Here is a 24,019-nt window from a genome sequence, read left to right on the forward strand (position 1 = left end):
GGAAGAGGGGACCTGGATTTGGGGTGGGGTGGGCTTGTCCCTGAGACGCTCTTTCTTGATGATGCCGTTGTGGAGTCCAGGCCATTGAACGGGGCTGAGGATGCAGAGCGGTGGGCCTTGATCAGTTCACTCTTGAAATGCACCCTGTGTTACAGGCAGCTGTGGCCTAATGGAAATTGGTCCCTTCGTTCCTACCCTGGTTTGGCCACCGCTGACCTAACCTTGATTTTTATCCACCCCCTCCCCCTCACCCCCCCCCCCCCCCGACTTCAGGCCCCTGTTTGTGGTCACCATGCAGCCTGGATTTGTGATGTTGCCATTAGAGAGGGGTGTCTTGGGGTTTGGTCCGGGCCTTCAGTCCAGCCCCGTGGCTTGCTGCCCCTGGTTTGGGGGTAATTGCCCATCTGCTGCAGTGTCGACTCTACCGAGGCTTTTCTGTCACATTCCTACTTAAAAGGATGTTCCTTTGAATCCATGCAACTAATTTTTGTTTTTTCAGTAGCTAAACAAGTATGAGTTTGTTTTCATGGTGCAAGTATGTTAAAGTGAAGTTAAAGTGAAGCTTTTACTGCATCTGTGCCCTGTAAGCGGGTGGGCTATTGGAGTGAATGACTCTGCCTTGAGAAGTGCAGAGCCAAAGGCCAGCCAGTACCCCGTAGTTGTGTGTTAATTGCAGGTAATTAGTATTATCAGGACTATGTCTCCATAGGGCTGTGGCTTAGCACTGCCTCATCCTGCGCTCCCATTTCTTAGCCGGCAGGCCCGTCTGGAGAGCAGACCAGTAGGGTTTACGCAATTCAAGGCCACATATACCCAGGGGTGTGGAGGGGAGTTGCACACCTCGTCTGACCGCTTGCTTGGTGTTTTCTGTCACGGATGCTCCCCTGCCTCTGGTTTAATTGTTGGAGGTTCAGTTAGATTCTGCAGATTTTATCCCCACTTGTTCACAGGAAGCAAACCTACAAATAGGCCTCTGGTTTAGGGAGGCTTTCTGGTTGAAGCCAGTTGGAGATGCTTTGTGCTTGGTGCACGGTGTCCGAGAGGAAGCTGTTTCCTGCTGGAGTGCCTTCTCCAGGGTGGCCACACTCCAAGGTCTGAGTTTCAGTTCCAGAAGTTTGGTTTTTGTCAGTGCACCTAGATTGAGCCCTTGGGACTCCTCCTGGCCAAACTCCCAGAAGACTGATGTTAATAAACCCAGCTTGACATATATACAGTGGAATATTACTCAGCCATAAAAAAGAAATGAAATGGAGTTATTTGTAGTGAGGTGGATGGACCTAGAGTCTGTCATACAGAATGAAGGAAGTCAGAAAAACAAATACCGTATGCTAAGACATATATATGGAATCTTAAAAAAAAAAAAAAAATTCTGAAGAACCTAGGGGGCAGGACAGGAATAAAGACACATATAGAGAATGGACTTGAGGACATGGGGAGTGGGAAGGGTAAGCTGGGATGAAGTGAGAGAGTGACATGGACATATATACACTAGCAAATGTAAAATAGATAGCTAGTGGGAAGCAGCCGCATAGCACAGGGAGATCAGCTCGGTGCTTTGTGACCACCTAGAGGGGTGGGATAGGGAGGGTGGGAGGGAGACGCAAGAGGGAGGAGATATGAGGATATATGTATATGTATAGCTGATTCACTTTGTTATAAAGCAGAAACTAACACACCATTGTAAAGCAATTATACTCCAATAAAGATGTTAAAAATAAATAAATAAACAAACAAACAAACCCAGCCTGCCAGCCTGTTTCTTCTGGTGAGAAATAGGATTTCCAGGCCCACTCAGACCCAGGTGGTCAGCACATCCCATCTTTCTATGAAAAAATCGTCTGTGGAAGCTGACCATGCATACCTGGCTGGGATTGGAACAAAGTGAGTTAAGTAGGTAATCATACTGTGTAGTTCTGGGCTGTGATACTTACATGTTGCTCTTCCCCTCAAATCACATCCTCCACCTGGACCCCTGGCCAGGACTGCTCCCTCCTCACTCACTCTCCTGGCTGGTGATGGGGACGTGCTAATTAATTTTAGCGGCTTCTTCAGAGCACCTTCCTTGTGCTGAAGTAGTCTTTTGGGTAAACTGATTAGGTTATTACCGTGACTAGACCAATAATGTGGATTGATTTTCACCGTCTCATACGGAGAATTTGATTATGTTTTCTGCTTTGTGAGTGATGGAGTTATTTTTTTCTGAGTTTTTTGGCCATGGTCAGACCGGCTTATTCCCAGATCCTTTCAGCTCTACTTTTGCTTACTTCCATCATGCATCTCCCACCCCTGGAGGGTAGGGCACACTTGGCTGTTGTCTCTGGTGCCTTTTCTCTGGTGCTCTTTGGTCTTCCAAATTAGGTCTGAATGTTGCAAAGCCTCACTGTTGACATCACTTTTCTTCAAGTGTATAACTTCTGTTTCAGCTATTTGTGCCTTGACTTTTCAAAAAGATCTTTGTATGATTTTTTTCCTGGCCAAGAACATGATAATAAAAACTAGCATTGATTGAACTCTCATTATGCCAGGCACTATGTTGAGGGTTTCACATGTATCATGTCATGTAATCTTCACAGCACCCTGCGAGGGAAGTGTTATTGATATTTCCAGTTTATGGATGAGGAAACTTGAGACGTAAGAGTATTTATGCAGCCTGCCTTACGTCACACAGCTGCCGCAGGGATACCCACCCAACCGGCCAGTAAGAAACTGGAGAAGGGTGGCATCTCAGCATAGGGTAAGAGGTGTCTTTTAGGGAGAAGGCCCCCCCTTTCCCAGGGGTGGGTGCGTGTTTGTCCTCCTTCCTTCCGTCCCAACTTCTGAATACACCTTTATGAATGTTCATTAGGTCACTGGTTCTGATCACTTTACCTCCATTCCTAGGGGAGAAAAGTCAGTATTGCCCATTTCTCTTCTTAAGAGCAACACACAGAAATGTCTTTTGACTTTGTTTGCACAAACCAAGGCCTCTCGGGTCTCGGGAGTTGCCGTGGTGGACAGGCTACGTTGAATTCCCTAAGGCTGTCCTGTCTACTCTGCACATAGGATGCGTAGTCATGAATTAACTGCATCTCATCATCAGACTTGACCTCATCTAGTTCTGCAGGAAACCCCGTGTAGCCAGCCCCTCCCGTGCACCAGAACTATCGCTCAGCGATGGGGTGGAATCCATGCGTCTGCTGGGGGAATGTCCCAGACGCTGGCGGTTGGTGGTAGGGGTTTGTACAGATGCTCTGGTTACGGGAAGGTGGCGTGACTCTGTGGAAGCCATCACAGCAGGGGGAGTGTTGAGCTGGCTCTCAAAGGATGTTGTGTAGGAGTTTCTGGGCAGAAAAGAGGAGGGTAGGCAGAGGACAGCACACAGAGGCTTGAAGGCATAAAAAGCAAGGCGCCTTTGGGTAACAGAATAGCTGAAAGCTTGTTCCCAGGCTCTGTGTGAAGGAAGGAGAAGGGAGGGAGACTGGAAGGGAGACACGGCCTTTATTCAGTAGCCAATGGCGAGCCATTGAAACGTTTCCTAGGAAGAGTGATGTGCTAAATGATCCGGTTTGTGTCTTAGGAAGATCCCTTTGAGGGAGACGAGGGTATGATGAGGGGATGGAGTTGAGAGGCGGTTCAAAGGCAGAACGGCCATTATCTGGTGGATCTGACGTGTGGGTGAAGGAAAACAAGTCGCAGATGGCAGTTGGCTCCGGCCGGGAAGGGTGGGTCGTTGGGGAGATGGCCTTGGGGCCTGAGACTTGGGGGAGAAGTGGGTTCATGTGGAACCTGGAGAAGAGTGTGTGCCGTCGTGGGGTGTGGGATGCCGTGCAGCAGGGTGGCTGCGGACGGGAGAGTCACCGGGATCCAGGCCGAGAACCGACGGGGCCCCGCGGAGCCCCGGTGTCTAAGGAGCAGGCCAGCGAGAAGAACGCCAAGGAGGCAGAGCAGGAGAGAAGGAGAGATCTGTGTGGTCACGGCGGGGGGGGGGGGGGGGGGAGAGTGTGCAGTGAGGGGGTGAGTCAAGGAGGAGGAAAGGAGGCCTTTCTCAGGAGCCCTCCGGGTATCAGTCTGGATAGTCAAGTAGTCACAAAAGGTTATAAAGTAAAATGAAAAGAGCCCAGGTTTGTAAATCTCAAGTAAAAATGTTGGGCCTGAGGCCAGAGGCCTCTCAAAGGGCCTTTTATGCCGGTGGGCTCTGGTTTACCCACCCTCTGCGGGAACAGCGGGAATTAGTCAGCTGAGCCGACCCGAAGGTTCCTTCCTGTCCCAAGAGCCTACTGCCCTGTGGCCTCTTGATTTGAGGGAGGGAGAGGAAAATTTCTAGTTTCCAGGGAGCCGGAGAGATGCCAACCGTGGCTGCAGTGGGAGGCTGCAGGACGGGGCTGTGTCTCTGAGAGGGTTGTGCTCTTAGGTCAGCAGGTCTGAGTCTCCTGAGCACAGGCCCCTCGAAAGTGTGATACGGTGTCTGACTCGGGCCACGTGTGGACCAGACGTCCCCGATAAAACATTTCTGATTGGGTGGCTCTGGGGCTGATACTCTTACGCTGCGAATTCTTGCTGACTTCAGGTTGGAGTTGGATAGATTTACCCATTCCATTCTTGCCACAGATTCTATGGAAGTGAAACCCATCATGACCAGAAAGTTGCGGAGGCGACCAAATGATCCTGTCCCCATCCCAGACAAGAGGCGAAAACCTGCTCCTGATATCCGTTGCATCAAGCCTTAATCACTTTTTTACCTTTAGACTGTTGAATCCTTTGCTTTTCCATTTGATAGAATACACATGGCCGTTGTCCTTCAGAAATTGTCATGTTTGGTTGGAAAGCACATGTATTTATCCAGGAGATAGGGGATGGCCATTTTATGATTGGAGTCCTCAATTGTTACTGCTTTGAGTGGGAGGAATTTATAGATAGCAGTTATTTGGAAAGGGACTCTGTGCTGGTTTTAACACTCACTGGGAGATTCACATGCCTTAGATTTTCCCACCTGTGAAGTGAGGATCGTAATACTTGCCTTTCGTACTTCCATCAGCTATATCCCCCAAACAGTGGATTGCAAACTGTTGTTTAATTAAAGCAAAAGATTTCAGTCGGACATCAAGAAGCCCCTTTAATCATAACGGTGGGAATGGGAAGGGGACACATGAGGGAGTGTTGTTTCCAGCCTCTCGAGGAGATAATAAGTAGCCATTTGTACAAAATGGTTTTGTTATTTGTCTGCCACGAGGAAGGGGTATAACTTCACGTTCCCTTCATCTTACCATCTGAGAATTGAAGCTGTTAGGCAAGATTAATCCTGTTCCTGTGTGGAAGTCTCAGATCTTTGGAACAAAAGCACTTCACAAATTGAGGATGAAGTTCTTTACTGTGGCCTGGACTCTCACTGTTGTAGTTACCTATGGGGTCTCATTTCACCTTCTTACCATAGAAGTTTGTAAGATGGGGGGTATGTGAATTCTTTTAGATACCTGGCTTCATGACGTTTAGTAGGAGGATCAAAAAATTCCAAGAGGCAAACTGTAGAAGCATGGTGGAACAAACTCTCACTTTGTACATTCTCACACGCTGGCACCATTTTGTTTATTTGCTTGGAAACCATCCTTTACAGACACATTCCTTTAACTCTGAACACCCCAGCTAAACTATTTGTTAACAGATGAACAGATCATGGAGGATCTGAGAACATTAAATAAGGTACAGTTTGATTTTTTTGATTCATTTGAAAGCTTAGGCTTGATGTGGGTTTTCTGCTTTATTTTGTTCACATTGTTACTTGTTAAATCACTTTGATACCTTTGACACCTTAAGTTGTGTCTCAAATGATTTTCTCTAAGATTTTTTTGTTGTTCTTCTTACAGCTGAAGTCACCCAAGAGACCAGGTAAGTGCACGATGTTACTGGCATTCGTGCAATCTTTTTATCATATTGTTGGAAAAGCATGTGAATACCTGACAGGGAGTTGTTGCAGTTTTCAAAAACAAAACGTTCATCATTTGCCTAAGAGCAGTCATCATGAAAACTGGAGTGGACCTCATGTGTACCCTCCCCTGATTTATTTATTTTTAATCCTGCTATGTTAAAGTTACTTTGTCTTTTCCTTAGGATTTATTTTAAGAGAGACATTTCCTTCTGTGTAGGCATCAGGCATAAGATTGAAGTACACATGCATTTCTGAAAATGAAACCAGAAGGATTTTGCAGCGTGAGTTGCTTTGTGGAGTTCAGTACTAGGCATGCTTATCCAGTGGCTTTTCGCAGCCTGCTTCCAGTAATGGCCTCTCGGGCTTCTCCCAGTCCCAGCTTACAGAAGAGACTGGCCCAGTGTTCAGGGTGCTTCCATTCAGAGCAGCGCTTAAGGGTCATTGCTAGGCTGCAAAATAGAATTCTGAACTGACAAGGCTTTTTTTTTTTGGTTTTAAGCACTGTGATTACTTACACATCCCTCTACCAGCTAAGTCTTGTGAAAGAAAACAAGATTCTTCTCGCTCTAGATAATTCCCTCCTGAGAGCTGCCATGGTCCACAGAGACGTCCTGAGTTTCTGAAGGCCTGGTGGGGAGGGGGTTTTGTGAGTGTGTGAATTTAGACGATTTGAACCCACTGCGGTTATCAGCAGTGTGTTAGCTTGACTCCATACATGCCCGGTAACCTGCTCTGCCTTGTAATAAATATTTCTAGAAATGATTTCATCTTTATAAATTTAAAGAGATTTTCCTGGTTCTTGCCATTGGAGCTTCTGATGATCAGTGTTGTTATAGACCTGCTCTGAGTCACCTTGGGCAAACCCCTTAGCCTGCCCGAGCCTCAGGTTTCAGTTTCCCTTCTGTGTGGTGAGGTTACTCTTTGCCTTGCCTTCCTCACAGAGTTGCTTTAAGGATTAAGTTAGATGTGATGTACAAGAATTTTGTTGAATTCCCATTTATTACAACTGTGAGGACTTGATCATGATTGTTTCCCCCTTTTTAATAGCATTTCAGTGAAAGCATGTTAGCTGATGGACTCGCGTGCTCATGCCCCGCTTCGTCACTGAAATATCTCTTTGGTTCCTCCAGCATCCCCGTCCTCTCCCGAACACTTGCCCGCCACACCTGCAGAGTCTCCAGCCCAGAGGTTTGAAGCACGGATAGAAGATGGCAAACTGTACTATGATAAAAGATGGTATGTTCTTGGTAAACACAGATTACTCGTTAGAATCTCAAAAGAACCATTTGGAAAGAGGGCTGGGGCTGTCTATAGTTGTTATTTCAGAGCATGGCTGCTGCTTAACTAAAGGTGGAGGAGCATTTAGAAGTTGTCAGGAGTCTTGGATCGATACGGCTTTTTAGCTCTCTGAAGGCAGTGTTTCCCCAAAATGTGTTCTTCTGGTAGTGGCCCCCTTCTTGCTCCATGCTGCTGTCACTGTACTAGAACTTGTGCCCCTGTAGACTGGGATGAGGGCTTATGTCCCCCTCTGCCACCTCTTAACTGCACCCCTGTGTGCTAAAATTAATAGGAGTTCTGTGGAAGAAAGGATTTTGTGGTCAGATGAGTTTGGGGGAATGGCCATGTTAGCTAATACCAACGGGTTTCATCATTGTAGCACTCTGGGTCCTCTGATATGCTAATGTACACTGTGAATTTCTGAGATGTTATTAGGTGTTGTTTATTTGACTGAGGTACCCTGTTGCATGCAACGTCCTGCAGCACGAGTGTTCCAGGAAAAATAATCGGGGGAGGTGTATCCTAAAACGTTACTAGTTTAGATTGAAGACGGTTTGAAACCTTCAGACCACCAGAGTTTTCATTGGGAAGAAAATGGCAAAACAATGTGTAAAACAAATACCTCATGCATTTACTCTTTCAACAAATATTTACTGTTTGCTCTGTGACTAGGCGTTCTCCTAGGTGTTTAGTCACCTGGACCCTGCCACCATTTCTTTAAATTCGAATTTCTTCCTTTTATTCATTCCCCACATGCAGGCATAGTCTCACTCAGGTTAAGTCATGGTGGACACATAATTGCGTGCTGCCTTTCCACTTGTTTATGTTTTTCTGGGTTATTGTATGCTCTCTGTAATTGTCATTTATAATGGTTATATGATTTTTTTGAGTTTCAATATATTTATTTAACCCAAAATTCCAAAATTAGAGTTGTGGTTATTTTGAATATTTTGAGCTTTCTTAAAAAACCCCAACACTGTGTTAGTTGATAACCTTATAATGTTGTACTTCAGAAGTTGGGAAAAATGCTTAGAGACCTGGTGATGCCTGAAATAAATCAGTTCCACCTCTGAGGCTGCAGTGAGTTAATAACACATTGGACGGTGAAGGCTGGCTCTGTCTGTAAACCTGATCTTTTTTTTTTTTTTCTTTAACATCTTTATTGGAGTATAATTGCTTTACAATGTTGTCAGTTTCTGCTTTATAACAAAGTGAATCAGCTGTATGCATACATATATCCCGATACCCCTCCCTCTTTTGTCTCCCTCCCACCCTCCTTATCCCACCTCTCTAGGTGGTTGCAAAGCACCGAGCTGATCTCCCTGTGCTATGCAGCTGCTCCCCACTAGCTATCTGTTTTACATTTGGTAGTGTATATATGTCAGTGCTACTTTCTCACTTCATCCCAGCTTACCCTTCCCCCTCCCCGTGTCCTCAAGTCCATTCTCTACATCTGTGTCTTTATTCCTGTCCTGCCCCTAGGTTCATCCGAACCTTTTTTTTTTTTTTTTTTAGATTCCATATATATGTGTTAGCATACGGTATTTCTTTTTCTCTTTCTGACTTATTTCACTCTGTATGACCAACTCTAGGTCCATGCAACTCACTACAAATAACTCAGTTTCGTTTCTTTTTATGGCTGAGTAATATTCCATTGTATATATGTGCCACATCTTCTTTATCCATTCATCTGTCGATGGACACTTAGGTTGCTTCCATGTCCTGGCTATTGTAAATAGAGCTGCAATGAACATTGTGGTACATGACTCTTTTTGAATTATGGTTTTCTCAGGGTATATGCCCAGTAGTGGGATTGCTGGGTCATATGGTAGTTCTACTTTTAGTTTTTTAAGGAACCTCCATACTGTTCTCCATAGTGGCTGTATCAATTTACATTCCCACCAACAGTGCAAGAGGGTTCCCTTTTCTCCACACCCTCTCCAGCCTTTGTTGTTTGTAGATTTTCTGATGATGGCCATTCTGACTGGTGTGAGGTGATACCTCACTGTAGTTTTGATTTGCATTTCTCTAATGGTTAGTGATGTTGAGCATCTTTTCATGTGTTTGTTGGCAATCTGTATATCTTCTTTGGAGAAATGTCTATTTAGGTCTTCTGCCCATTTTTGGATTGGGTTGTTTGTTTTTTTGATATTGAGCTGCATGAGCTGCTTGTAAATTTTGGCGATTAATCCTTTGTCAGTTGCTTCATTTGCAAATATTTTCTCCCATTCTGAGGGTTGTCTTTTCGTCTTGTTTATGGTTTCCTTTGCTGTGCAAAAGCTTTTGAGTTTCATTAGGTCCCATTTGTTTATTTTTGTTTTTATTTCCATTTCTCTAGGAGGTGGATTAAAAACGATTTTGCTGTGATTTATGTCGTACAGTGTTCTGCCTATGTTTTCCTCTAAGAGTTTTATAGTGTCCAGTCTTACATTTAGGTCTTTAATCCATTTTGAGTTTATTTTTGTGTATGGTGTTAGGAAGTGTTCTAATTTCATTCTTTTACATGTAGCTGTCCAGTTTTCCCAGCACCACTTATTGAAGAGGCTGTCTTTCCTCCATTGTATACTCTTGCCTCCTTTATCAAAGATAAGGTGACCATATGTGCGTAGGTTTATCTCTGGGCTTTCTATACTGTTCCATTGATCTATATTTCTGTTTTTATGCCAGTACCATACTGTCTTGATTACTGTAGCTTTGTAGTATAGTCCGAAGTCAGGGAGCCTGATTCCTCCAGCTCCGTTTTTCTTTCTCAGGATTGCTTTGGCTATTCAGGGTCTTTTGTGTTTCCATACAAATGGTGAAATTTTTTGTTCTAGTTCTGTGAAAAATGCCATTGGTAGTTTGATAGGGATTGCATTCAATCTGTAGATTGCTTTGGTTAGTACAGTCATTTTCACAATGTTGATTCTTCCAATCCAAGAACATGGTATATCTCTCCAGCTGTTTGTATCATCTTTAATTTCTTTCATCAGTGTCTTATAGTTTTCTGCATACAGGTCTTTTGTCTCCTTAGGTGGGTTTATTCCTAGGTATTTTATTCTTTTTGTTGCAGTGGTAAATGGGAGTGTTTTCTTAATTTCTCTTTCAGATTTTTCATCATTAATGTATAGGAATAAAAGAAATTTCTGTGCATCTTTAGCATTCTCTATGTATAGTATCATGTCATCTGCAAACAGTGACAGTTTTACTTCTACTTTTCCAGTTTGGATTCCTTTTATTTCTTTTTCGTCTCTGATTGCTGTGGCTAAAACTTCCAAAGCTATGTTGAATGATAGTGGTGAAAGTGGACAACCTTGTCTTGTTCCTGATCTTAGAGGAAATGGTTTCAGTTTTTCATCATTGAGAATGATGTTGGCTGTGGGTTTGTCATATATGGCCTTTATTATGTTGAGGTAGGTTCCCTCTATGCCTGCTTTCTGGAGAGTTTTTATCATAAATGGGTGGTGAATTTTGTTGAAAGCTCTTTTTGCATCTCTTGAGATGGTCACATGGTTTTTATCCTTCAGTTTGTTAATATGGCTTATCACACTGATTGATTTGCGTATATTGAAGAATCCTTGCATTCCTGGGAAAAACCCCACTTGATGATGGTGTATGATCCTTTTAATGTGCTGTTGGATTCTGTTTGCTAGTATTTTTTTTTTTAAATAGTTTCTTCCTTCCTTCTTTATTTATTTATTTATTTTATTTTGGCTGTGTTGGGTCCTCGTTTCTGTGCGAGGGCTTTCTCCAGTTGCGGCGAGCGGGGGCCACTCTTCATCGCGGTGTGCGGGCCTCTCACTATCGCGGCCTCTCTTGTTGCGGAGCACAGGCTCCAGACGCGCAGGCTCAGTAATTGTGGCTCACGGGCCCAGTTGCTCCGCAGCACGTGGGATCCTCCCAGGCCAGGGCTCAAACCCGTGTCCCCTGCATTGGCAGGCAGACTCTCAACCACTGTGCCACCAGGGAAGCCCTGTTTGCTAGTATTTTGTTGAGGATTTTTGCATCGATGTTCATCAGTGATATTGGCCTGTAGCTTTCTTTCTTTGTGACATCTTTGTCTGGTTTTGGTTTCAGGATGATGATGGCCTCGTAGAATGAGTTTGGGAGTGTTCCTCCCTCTGCTGTATTTTGGAAGAGTTTGAGAAGGATAGGTGTTAGCTCTTCTCTAAATGTTTGATAGAATTCGCCTGTGAAGCCATCTGGTCCTGGACTTTTGTTTGTTGGAAGATTTTTAATCACAGTTTCAATTTCAGTGCTTGTGATTGATCTGTTTATATTTTCTGTTTCTTCCTGGTTCAGTCTTGGAAGGTTATGCTTTTCTAAGAATTTGTCCATTTCTTCCAGGTTGTCCATTTTCTTGGCATATAGTTGCTTGTAGTAATGTCTCATGATCCTTTGTATTTCTGCAGTGTCAGTTGTTACTTCTCCTTTTTCATTTCTAATTCTGTTGATTTGAGTCTTCTTGTTTTTCTTGATGAGTCTGGCTAATGGTTTATCAATTTTGTTTATCTTCTCAAAGAACCAGCTTTTAGTTTTATTGATCTTTGCTATTGTTTCCTTCATTTCTTTTTCATTTATTTGTGATCTGATCTTTATGATTTCTTTCCTTCTGCTAACTTTGGGTTTTTTTGTTCTTCTCTCTCTAATTGCTTTAAGTGTAAGGTTAGGTTGTTTATTTGAGATTTTGCATGTTTCTTGACGTAGGATTGTATTGCTATAAACTTAACCTCTTACAACTGTTTTTGCTGCATCCCATAGGTTTTGGGTTGTTGTGTTTTCATTGTCATTTGTTTCTAGGTAATTTTTGATTTCCTCTTTGATTTCTTCAGTGATCTCTTGGTTATTAAGTAGCGTATTGTTTAGCCTCCATGTGTTTGTATTTTTTACAGCTTTTTCCTGTAATTGATATCTAGTCTCATAGCGTTGTGGTCAGAAAAGATACTTGACACGATTTCAATTTTCTTAAATTTACCAAGGCTTGATTTGTGACCCAAGATATGGCCTATCCTGGAGAATGTTCCATGAGCACTTGAGAAGAAAGTTTATCCTGTTCTTTTTGGATGGAATGTCCTATAAATATCAATTCAATCCATCTTGTTTAATGTATCATTTAAAGCTTGTATTTCCTTATTTATTTTCATTTTGGATGATCTGTCCATTGGTGAAAGTGGGGTGTTAAAGTCCCCTACTATGATTGTGTTACTGTTGATTTCCCCTTTTATGGCTGTTAGCATTTGCCTTATGTATTGAGGTGCTCCTATGTTGGGTGCATAAATATTTACAATTGTTATATCTTCTTCTTGGATTGATCCCTTGATCATTATGGAGTGTTCTTCTTTGTCTCTTGTAATAGTCTTTATTTTAAAGTCTATTTTGTCTGATATGAGAATTGCTACTCCAGGTTTCTTTTGATTTCCTTTTGCATGGAATGTCTTTTTCCACCCCCTCACTTTCAGTCTGTATATGTTCCTAGGTCTGAAGTGGGTCTCTTGTAGACAACATATTTAGGTGTCTTGTTTCTGCATCCATTCAGCGAGCCTGTGCGTTTGGTTGGAGCTTTTAATCCATTTACATTTAAGGTAATTATCGATATGTATGTTCCTGTTACCATTTTCTTAATGGTTTGGGTTTATTATTATAGGTCTTTTCCTTCTCTTGTGTTTCCTGCCTAGAGAGTTCCTTTAGCATTTGTTGTAAAGCTGGTTTGGTGGTGCTGAATTCTCTTAGCTTTTGCTTGTCTGTAAAGGTTTTAATTTCTCCATCAAATCTGAAAGAGATCCTTGCTGGGTAGAGTAATCGTGGTTGTAGGTTTTTCTCCTTCATCACTTTAAATATGTCCTGCCACTCCCTTCTGGCTTGCAGAGTTTCTGCTGAAAAATCAGCTGTTAACCTTATAGGGATTCCCTTGTATATTATTTGTTGCTTTTCCCTTGCTGCTTTTAATATTTTTTCTTTGTATTTAATTTTTAATAGTTTCATTAATATGTGTCTTGGCATGTTTCTCTTTGGTTTTATCCTGTATGGGACTCTCTGTGCTTCCTGGACTTGATTGACTATTTCCTTTACCATATTAGGGAAGTTTTCAACTATAATCTCTTCAAATATTTTCTCAGTCCCTTTCTTTTTCTCTTCTTCTTCTGGGACTCCTATAATTTGATTGTTGGTACATTTAATAATTGTCCCAGAGGTCTCTGAGACTCCTCAGTTCTTTTCATTCTTTTTTCTTTATTCTGCTCTCTGGCAGTTATTTCTACCATTTTATCTTCTAGCTTACTTATCCGTTCTTCTGCCTCAGTTATTCTGCTATTGAGTCCTTCTAGAGTATTTTTAATTTCAGTAAATGCATTGTTCATCACTGTTTGTTTGCTGTTTAGTTGTTCTAGATCCTTGTTAAGTGTTTCTTATATTTTCTCCATTCTGTTTCCGAGATTTTGGATCATCTTTACTATCATTACTCTGAATTCTTTTTCAGGTAGGTTGCCTATTTCATCTTCATTTATTTAGTCTTGTAGGTTTTTACCTTGCTCCTTCATCTGTAACATATTTTTCTGTCGTTTCTTTTTTTTTTTTCTTCTCTTTTTGATGGGTGGTGCTGTATTCCTATCTTACTGGTTGTTTGGCCTGAGACATCCAGCACTGGAGTTTGCAGGCAGTTGGATAGAGCCAGCTCTTGGTGCTGAGATGAGCACCTCCAGGAGGCCTCACTCTGATTAATATTCCCTGGGGTCTGAGGTTCTCTGTTAGTCCAGCGGTTTGGACTCAGAGCCCACACCATAGGAGCCTGGGCCTGACCTCCAGCCTGGGAACCAAGATCTCACAAGCTTTGTGGCGTGGTTAAAAAAAAAAAAGAAAGACAAAAAGGAGCAGTACAATATCAAAGAATGAAAAACAAAATAAAATTGGAAAGATAAAAAATATAGTAGGCAAAATAAAACTATAATTGAAGCAACCGCAACAAAGTAAAATAAAACCACAGCAGGAAAAAGAAAAAAAAAGGGGAGGAGGGGAACAAGCCAAAAGGAGAGAACAATAACAAAGTATAAAGAATAAAATAAAATTAGAAAAATAAAAGCTTTCTTAAGAAAAATAAAAATATAAAAGAATCAACAACAGTGAATCAACAAGGTAAAACAGAACCCCAATCTAAAAGAGGAAAAAAGAAAAAAAAAAAAAAAAAAGTCTTGCCTATGGGGGCGGAGTTTAGGCAGGGGTGGAACTTGGGCAGGGGCGGGACCTAGGTGGGTGGGCGGGTGACTTTGGGCGTGGGGCAGGGCCTAGGCGGGGCTACGGTCAAGCATGGGGCGGGGCCTCTGCTTAGGACTGGCGCAAGGGGCGAGGCTGCACGTGGAATGGAGGGCCTCTGGAGAGTGGAGTTCAGAGTTTGGAGGTAGAGCCCTGCGGGAGGGTGTGTGGGTGGGGTTTAGGCCCAGGGCATTGGAGGGGGTCCCCCAGTGTAGGGGTGGGGCCCTGGGTGGGGGTGGGGGGCAGGGCTTGGGCTCTGCGTGGCAAGAGGGAGGCCCCGAGGGCAGGGGATTAGGACCGGGAGCCCAGCAGGCTCCCCGGTGCCTAAGAGGACAGGGAAAGCGCTGGCCCCATTCCCTTCCGTTCCTTTGCGCCCCTCCCCCACCGTCTCCCCCAGGGTCTCCCCGGTCGCTGGACCCCTAACCGTGGGTGGGTCCTGCTGGGTGTAGGAACTCCTCCCCTCCCCCAGTCGCCCCTCAGGGGTGCTGGTCCCAGAGGTCTGGCCTTTACTTTTGCTCCCCCTTCCCTCCCTCCCACTCCCTCAGGACCCGTGTGGCTGGAGGGTACCTCCGTGGGCAGAGGATCAGGCCCGGGATCTCAGCAGGTTCCTGGGGGCCCAAGTGGGCAGGGGGAACCTGGCCACCCTCCCTTTTGATCCTCTGCCCTCTTAATGGTTCCCCAATCTACCCCTTCGGGCGAGGGATCCCTTCCCCTCCCCCAGCCGCCCCTCAGGGGCACCAGTCCTGTCCTGCCTCCACTTCTCCTCCCCCTTCACTCCCCCCAGGCCCCACGTCCTGCCTGGTTGCTGGGGGTTCCTCCCGTCCCCTTAGGTGTCCATGGTCCCCCACTGGTGCCTGGTATGTGCCCTAGTTGTGAGGAGATGCGAATTCTGCATCCTCCTAGTATGCCATCTTGACTCCGCCCCCTGTAACCCCGATCTTAGTGACTTCTACCCCTGTCATTTGACGACTGTTTTTCTAAGAGGCCAGTTATGTTGTGTCCTAACATAGCTTATCAGAACACAGCACCACTAGGTGGCAGGCCCTGACAGCTCAACACACTGAGGGGCAAAATAAAATGAAAAATGTTTCTAATAATGAAAACCAAATAACCTTTAAAGATCAAGCCCACACATAAGAACCATCTTCAAAAACGATGAGATTTATCACTAACATTTTTACGGATCTGTGAGTCTTAAAGCCATGTGATATTTCAAATGATGTTTGTTTTGTCATTGCATTGTTTCTGATCTTCCTCCTTCTAAGGCTTAATCCTTAGACTTTGTGAGACATGTCTTGAGGGTGAAAATGCAGTAAAATAAAATTCTTGTTTTTCTAAAGAAAGGACCCATGGTGACTGGTGTTTCATAATGTAGACAGTGGTCAGGTGGGATGTGGTAGATCACCTAAGCATTTTGAAGGAATGTCACCATCACTGTCTTTCTCCCAGTGGCGGCAGAAATCTGTAAAGTGTCTCGGAGCATTTTACTATTTTAGTGACTTTAAAGTTGCTTACTCTCTTGTTAAATATTGAGACTGTTGTTTTCTGTATTCTTTGTGTTTCCCTTCCTTGGCCTTGGAGGTCAGGTTCATGACTCATCTGCTGAAAGGCGGGCCCCTCCCTTCCCACTGCATCTGGAAGGTGTTTGCCAGGAGTCCTCTACAGGGCCGGCTTCTCGCGTCTCACCAGGCTCCTGATGTTTGGCTTTTGTGTCCTTGGCAGTTTGGAGGCTTTCATTCTTCCTTCTTTTCCAGAAGTTGTGGCCTGTGGCTGAGAGGTCGGCTGAATCACTTTCTGCTCTTTCCAGTGATGTGGAGTATTTTGGTGAAACAGTATTTCTGGCAAAACATGTTTCATTCAGTTTTAAATGACTTCAGCAAAATGAGCATGGTTCGGGCTTCCCATCTTGGCCTGAACGCTTATCAAGCTACATTTCATTTTGAAACATAAGCGTTTTCCCTTGTCCTGGGTCTTATACTGCTTTTAAGACATTTTATATCCTGCTGTAAGTTTTCCTCACATTTTGATTTGAACTAATGACTCTTCTTAGAAAGTACTGCGAAAGTAGCTGAGATTTTAAAGGAACTCACTGATGGTGCCAGTGGACTGTTTTTTCTTTCCTCACTTTAAATCCAGCACTGCTGAAGTGAATTCAGTGAAGTCACCCACTTGCATGGGTGGATTTAACCCTCCAGCCTTTGCCTGACACGAGAGATTATTAACTCAAAACAGTGACTGTTTATAGCTGGAATTGGGATTCCTTGAAGTCCTGTAGTTGTAACATGGTATTCATGGGTTTTTTTTGGGAAATGACACATTAATATCAGGATTCCCAGTAGGATACAAAATTAAATTCATTCTACCCCTTCCCTGCCCCACTTTTTGACCCACCTTCTAAAGACATTGCTTTTTTCCATAATAGTAGCAGTGGTTCTAGTTTGTCAGGTTTAACAGTAGAGGCAGAGCTTTAAGAACTTAACTGTAGGGATTCCCAGGTCAGGATTTCCATTAGTAATAAAGTCAATTTGACATTTGGGGCTTGTTCTCTGAGGCTATTTAAAGTATTTTTTCAGCAGAAATGAGTTGTAGCTTGTAAAACAGGTTAATTGGCAAAAAAAAGGGATAATGTACATTTTTACTAATTTAACTTTATTTTTATTGTTCTTTTAACATTTTTTGGTGTCTAAACATATTCTGAATCCCCCCCCCCCCCCCCCCCGCAACCTTTTAATTAGTATTTAGAAATCGGCAAGTAAATTTGTATGTTACGGTTGTCATATACTTTTTGGTTTCATCTTGAAACCCCCGCCGCCCCAGCATGAGCACTTTAATTTCTGAGGACTTATTTATTTTTTCCCAGGGAACTTGGGTAATTTACTAGATTTGATATCCAGGGATAATGGTTCCCCAAGAGCATTGTGCGGTGCCTGACAACCGCTGGTGGTCCCAGGGCCTCTGCTTCACGAGGACCTGGGAGTCAGCTGGTTTGGGAAACACGCTGGCGAGCTCTCCTGCGGAGCACAGGGAGCTCACGGAGCAGTGCTGGGCACTCAAGCCACCACCATCCGGTGGTCCCAGAGCGGGCAGATTTGGGAGGCGGCCAGATGTGCAAGTCCCAGACCGCTCCCCAGGGGTGGTAGATCAGATTGCATGGTTCACTCCTGATGTTTACTTTAAAACGAGTCGGATGTGTTGGGGTTTGGGTGCTGAGCACATCTGAAGGAAAACGCAGCACGTCTCAGGAGAGTTGTCCGGCTCGTCTCCCCGAGTTGTCTTTAACAGACACTGAGACATTAATTTGTGACATTAAGTTTTCTTCCTGCCCTTTGGTTACTTTGGTGTTTTTCAGTACCATGACTTATAAGAAAGTACTATTTACTTTTTGATTACAAGTAATATCTGTTTATTCCGGAAGGAAGAAAGATATGCAATAAAAAGAATATCATTCTTTTATATTTTTATAAAACTTTATATTTTTATGAAATTTTAATATACACTTAATAGACATTTTAATATAAATTTACCAATTTGTGTGTGTGTGTGTATATGATACACATGTAACATGCATTATGTTGTATGTCACACAGGGACATAATGGACGTAGTTTTTTTCTTGACTGAGCAGTATATTGACCACATTTCCACACCCATGTAGGAGTAATATACTCCTACACCACACCCATGACCTGTCTTTATTAAGAAAGTAGTATCAGGATGACTTGAGGCTAGTTGCATGTTGTTTTGTGTTTTTATCTCTTTAATAACCCACAACCCCCATAGAATAACTGAATGTTCTCCCCTTCTGTTTTTATTCTAACCATTACTCAAGACATTACCATTTACATAGGATGGTTGGCTTAGATGTGGGAGGGAAACTCAAGTTTGAGTTTTCTGTGAACTAATTCAACCTTTCCTCATGCACTTTGTTAATTCAGACCTTGTAATACTACATATTTAGCATAATGGAGGTCCCCTGACCCAGTTTACCAGCTAATCCCTGGCCAAAAGCAGCTTTCAAGCTGGGTCTAAACCAGTCTCGCTGTTCTAATTGAATTTATGATTCGATTTCTTTTAACGGTGTTCTCAGAAAGTAAATTGACTTGGAAACTTGAGTTTTCCGCTCCTAAGTAGCAGGTTAAAGAATGCTTAGAACCTTGATTGGAAAAAGCCCATTGTGGGAGTGAAGTACATCCTTTACTGTGATATCTTAGCAGTGGATTATTTCACTGTACCAGCAAAACAGAATCTGTCTTCTTCCCCCACAGAAATAATGGTTAGATGCAGTGCTTTGCTGGGAGATGTGTTTTGGTGGAAGTTATGTGAGTTAGTGGGTCTGTTAAGCCAACTCTCTGCAGCCAGAATGAACTAAAGGTTATGTTCTTGACTGAACTGGGCTGGCCTAGGCCAGGGCTGCCAGCAGCAGCTCAGCTGATGTTTCCAGCTCCTGTCACCCAGCAGCTGCTCCTTCCTCCTGTGGCAGCTGTTACTGACTCATTTGGGCTTTGGCCCTGGCTTCCTCATTTTTCATCCTCTGCCTTGTCCCTGAACTTGTAGAAGAAGAAGGTGAGGGTGGTCCTACACTACAGGCCAAGAGAATAGATGCAGGGACTGAAAGGGGGGAGCCTGTCTTATCTACTCCATTCAGAGCTGCTCTCCCGACTGACCAGGCCAAATTAGATACCCTTTGGTGCAAGTCTAACACTCAGGACTTCACCTAGTTAGTACTTGCCAGGTGTGATTGTTTCATATTAGTCACTGCCACTGTATTTGAAGCTCCTGACGGCAGGGACCTTGTGGCCTTGTTCACTGTCCACTCCGCCCTCCAGGGTGGTCCGTGGTACACAGCAAGTGGCTAATGAGTATTTGCTGAATGAGTGATCAAAGTAAGGACTGAATTTGGCCTGCCCTCTTGTTGATGACTTACTTGGACAAATAGAAAATATATAATGGGACAGTCTGTTCAAGCCCATCTGTTCATTTTGTCCACCCAACCCTCCTCAGTGTTTTGGGGTGGAGGCAGAAAGTGGGGACAGAGGTTTTACTTGAAAAATTATAATTTACTTTTTGAACTGGGTCATATAGTTCAAATAAAAAACTAAAATACAGAGTTAGTTTTCCAGCCCTTTCCTTGGCCCCCTTTTCCACTCTGCAGTGGAACCAAGAATGTAATTTTTAGACTTAGAAGGAGATTAGGAGGTCATCTAATCTAATCCAAGGATGGAAGCCTGTAAATTAAACCTAAAATCCAAGCTGTTCCTCAATCATAAATTAAGATTCCTTTAATTATATTTTTTGTTGTGTGTGTTTTTTTTTTTTCTTCCCTCCTTTGCGTCCTTTTTTATTCCTTTCCTAAATTTGGGCCCTTATCAATACTGTATACTTAAAATTTGTTAAGAGGGTAAACCTTATGGTAAATATTCTTACCACAAAAGGAAAAAAAAAGCCACAAAACAATAGTTATAATAAAGAGGGTGGGAGAAAACTTTGGGAGGAGTTGGATTATGTTTATGGCCTTGATGGTGGTGATGGTTTCACAGGTATGTACTTATCCCGAAACTCATTGAGTTGTATACATTAAATACGTACTACTTCTCACATGTCAGTCATACCTCAATAAAGTGGTTAAAAAAATAAATGTGTGTCTTTTTTCCCACAGGTACCACAAGAGCCAGGCCATCTACCTAGAGTCAAAGGACAACCAGAAATTGAGTTGTGTGATCAGCTCTGTCGGAGCCAATGAGGTAAGACTGAACCTCTGTCACCCATTAGGAAAGCAAAATGGGACAAACCTGCAATGTGAGTGCCACCAAGAAAGTACGGTGGAATCACAGTGTTATATGTGGGTTAGATTCTAAAGTTAGCATTTTCAGGCTTAAATTGCACATAGGCAAAATCACCCTTAAAAATCCCTTACTTTGCATGACTGCAGTTTATGCGAGTTTGTGTAAGCCTTGTGGTTTTGTGAACTCCCTGCAGAGTAATTGAGTTGGGCACCACTGAGATAGACTGCAGGAAAGAACACAAGGCAAGTTGGTGTGCTGTCTGCGCATTCAAATCCTGCTGCTTTTTGAGGCAGCCATCTACTGAGGATGGGACTTGCCGTTGGAGCATACTCTGTCTTTGCTGTTATTTCTCTCGAGCTTTCATGTGCACTCAGATTTGTTTCATGCTCTGAGGATCTAACAAGGCACCTGGCACAGGGTCTGGCACACAGTAAGTGTTCAGTAAATGGGTGCTGGCCTGATCTGACCCACACACTACTCTTCACCTGCTGTCTCTCTAATCTGACGTGTCCTGTTGTACTTCTGAACAATGAGCTACCAGGCTCATACCCTTAGGGACTGGTCTCCTCCAGTCTCTCTTATAGGATGGGGGCTGGTTGAAAGTCAGCTCTGAGGGTCATGCTGAAGGATGATGTGACTAGCCTGTGAGTTCTCTGGCTGACCCTTCTTTAGGAGGGTGTCAGCAGTGTGTAACTGGTATTGTTAGTAGTCAAAAAACAGTTTAAAACGTTAATAGCTTGTTTGGCTTGATCTTTTATCAGTCCACAAATATCTGCAAAGAAATTGATTTTTATGTGTCTACCCTCTAACTTATTCGTGCCAGTGCATAGTAAGTCTGATGAAGCTGGATTATGAAATAACTTAAGCCTATTCTATTCTCCCAGCTTCCTGAATTGAAAATGCCCTCAAATGTGACTAGTTGGCAAAATGATTGTTTACTTAGAAGTTAGGGAGAGCCTTCCAGATAAATGAATGTCATTTTCCTCTGGGCTCACGATCTGTGTGTCACCCTAAGCCAGGTCGGAACAGGGCATCTCAGAGAGCCGCTGCCCTGGTAGGAGGCTTTGCAGTTTCACAGCGGAGCGCGTGTGCCTGGCCGTGTGGGCTGCTGCACAGAGGGCGTGTGGCCTCCTCGTCCCTGAACCTAATTTCAGAACCCATGCATTATTCTCTGTGACACCTCAGGACTTTTCAGGAAAACAGAAATGCAAGTTAGATTTTTTTCTCTCTCTCTGTTGAAGATTGTCACCCTTTGACATAATAGAGTGTTAGCGAAGTCTGACAAGGAAACGGTGACACTGAGACATGTCTCCTGGAGGGGAGAAGCCTCAGTGCGTCGGAGGCTTGCAACGGGGAAAACATTTCTCACTTCTTGGAAGTATTCCAGCTCATTTTTTCAGGTGAAATCCTAAGTAACACTGAAGCTACTTGGCTTCTGCATAACTTGACTTTGAGCATATTTGGTGCGTGGGTCTGAGCATGTTGGTGAATGGCTATTCAGCCCTCCTTGGGGTCAGTTTTCTGTTTAAAATGGTTCTGCAAGGTCCTTTAGAGGCTCAGCTTCATGTGAGGTCTTTATTTTTAAACAAGTGTATTTGACTTTAAAGTCTCTTTGTTGTTAAATAATCACAGTAAGGAAATATGAAACTGAGAATAGCTTTCTCTTTTTTTGAATAAGCTTTTTTTTTTTTTAAATAAATTTATTTATTTATTTTTGGCTGCGTTGGGTCTTCGTTGCTGCGCGCGGGCTTTCTCTAGTTGCGGTGAGCGGGGGCTACTCTTCATTGTGGTGCACGGGCTTCGCACTGCAGTGGCTTCTCGTTACGGAGCGTGGGCTCTAGGCGCGTAGGCTTCAGTAGTTGTGGCACAAGGGCTTAGTTGCTCCGAGGCATGTGGGATCTTCCCGGATATGGGATCGAACCTGTGTCCCCTGTATTGGCAGGCAGATTCTTAACCACTGCACCACCAGGGAAGCCCTGAATAAGCTTTTTTTAAACCTGAAAACTGAATGGGCAAAGGAGGAGCTATATCTGTAAACTTGTACTTGTATATATAGGTGAGATGCAGATCTTTAAAAAACTTATGCTTTTGTCTCCATCTGATCACGTGTTAATAACACGGATGAGAGAAGGGGTGAGAAAGCGGGGAACAGGTGAGAAGAGCAAGGGGCTTTGATGTCAGGCGCCAGGATTCCCATTGGACAAGTGGACTCAGCCTTGCTCTTCTGTAAAATGGGGGTGATAACAGTACTTACTCCATAGGATTGTTCTGAGGATGAAGGAGCTTGGTCAGTTTGGTCAGCACAGTGTCTGGCCCCCAGTAATCTCCCCCGCAAGTGGGTCAGCTGACCGAGGTGGCAGCTCTCCTTCCCCTCCCTGGCTGCAAGGATGCCACATACTGGGCGCACTTGGCAGCTCTGGCAGGCCCCATGCTGGAAGAGCTCGTTTTCAGTTCTAGGGAAGAATACATCTGCCCTGGACAGTGCCAGACATCTGATCCCATCTGTGGGAGAATGATGCGGTCAGGAGGGAAGGACTGTCTTAAGCTAATTTAGCCTTCTCAGCATCCTCATTGGGCCTTCGCTCACCCGTGGGCATTTCTTTTGTTGTTAATTTTTCTCTCTTTTGCTGTTATGACCATTAGCCTTAATTGCCAGGAAACCAGAGAATTGCAGGGCTATACTATGGAAGTCCCTAGGGGCAAGGAAAATATTTTCTAATTTGATTGTAAGTTTATGAATATATGTGTCTTGAATGTTGATAATGCTGTAGTCATACCATATCAAAAAGAGTCCTTAAGGGGACTTCCCTGGTGGTCCAGTGGTTAACACTCCATGCTCCCAGTGCAGGGGACACGGGTTCAATCCCTGGTTGGGGAACTAAGAGCCCACATGCTACACAGTGCAGTCTAAAAAAAAAAAAAAAAAAGTCTTTAAGATGAAGGCAAAAATGGAACTCAAGAACACCGTGCTTTCCATTTGCTTACTCAAAGGTGTAAGAGAGATGGCTGGGAGAAATGAGTTCAAGGGATGGTGCCTGCCCTCTGCGGTGGAGGCGTGCCTTTAGGAGGCCAGAGGTCAAGGCCTGTGGATGCCTCGCGAGTTGACAGGAAGAGGTTGCCAGCTGTCTGGCTACACCTAATTCGTGCAAACATCCCGACGCTCTGGAAAGTTTGCCCCTCAGGATTAGCCTCTCTCATCCTCTTCCTTTTCCATCTCCCCCGCAGATCTGGGTGAGGAAGACAAGTGACAGCACCAAGATGAGGATTTACTTGGGCCAGCTTCAGCGCGGGCTCTTCGTGATCCGCCGGAGGTCAGCGGCTTGACTTTCTCCAGTGTTGGTCTTCCCTTGACCCCTTTTCTGGAATGGTTTTTGGTTTTGTTTTGCTCTTAATAGAAAGTTTTTAACTTGGGACTTGCTGCTTGCTTGGCCTTGGAAAATGGAGAACACTGTGGTGGATTCTGCAAGGCGCCCTTGTGGCCAGGCACTTCCCGCCTTTGTGTCATTCTTTCTCTGCCTCGACTTCTTCCAGTCATCCGTCACCATGAGACTATTTTGCTTTCAGGAGTATTGGGAGTTTGCTTTACTGATTTCTTTGTTTTTTGCTTATACTTTGTCTTTTTTTTTTTTTTTTTAAGCCTTTGTCTTTTTTTTTTAAAGCCTCCTTTGAGTTTGAAGGGACAGCTCTCTTAATTATCTATAGGTCTTTCTGTCATGATGAGGAGCAGGAAGGGGTACCCTCCTCAGTGCATTTTCATGTTTTGAATCTGATTAGTGGATCATGTAGCTACCTTCCTTGTCAAGCCCAATTCACTGTTTCCCCAGAAGCTTGGG

At 43.8% G+C, this 24,019-nt stretch overlaps 1 protein-coding gene across 18 annotated transcripts in view; it reads left to right on the forward strand.

Annotated features, from left to right (window-relative positions):
* The window catches only part of SUDS3 (SDS3 homolog, SIN3A corepressor complex component), a 384,413-nt gene that overhangs the window by 14,868 nt on the left and 345,526 nt on the right, over window positions 1-24,019 (forward strand). For 17 of the 18 annotated variants that reach the window (XM_082355963.1, XM_082355973.1, XM_082355974.1 and 14 more), the window contains 6 exons: window positions 4,588-4,683; window positions 5,615-5,676; window positions 5,841-5,862; window positions 7,033-7,138; window positions 20,060-20,144; window positions 23,412-23,497. In XM_082355963.1, coding sequence (XP_082212089.1) covers window positions 4,588-4,683; window positions 5,615-5,676; window positions 5,841-5,862; window positions 7,033-7,138; window positions 20,060-20,144; window positions 23,412-23,497 — 457 coding nt within the window. Of the gene's footprint in view, window positions 1-4,587; window positions 4,684-5,614; window positions 5,677-5,840; window positions 5,863-7,032; window positions 7,139-20,059; window positions 20,145-21,427; window positions 21,586-23,411; window positions 23,498-24,019 lie in introns of those variants that run through there. The other variant, XM_082355972.1, reaches the window with a different exon arrangement.

Source organism: Balaenoptera borealis (genome assembly GCF_965194805.1).
Source record: "Balaenoptera borealis genome assembly, chromosome: 14".
In the NCBI taxonomy this organism is placed as follows: Eukaryota; Metazoa; Chordata; class Mammalia; order Artiodactyla; family Balaenopteridae; genus Balaenoptera; species Balaenoptera borealis.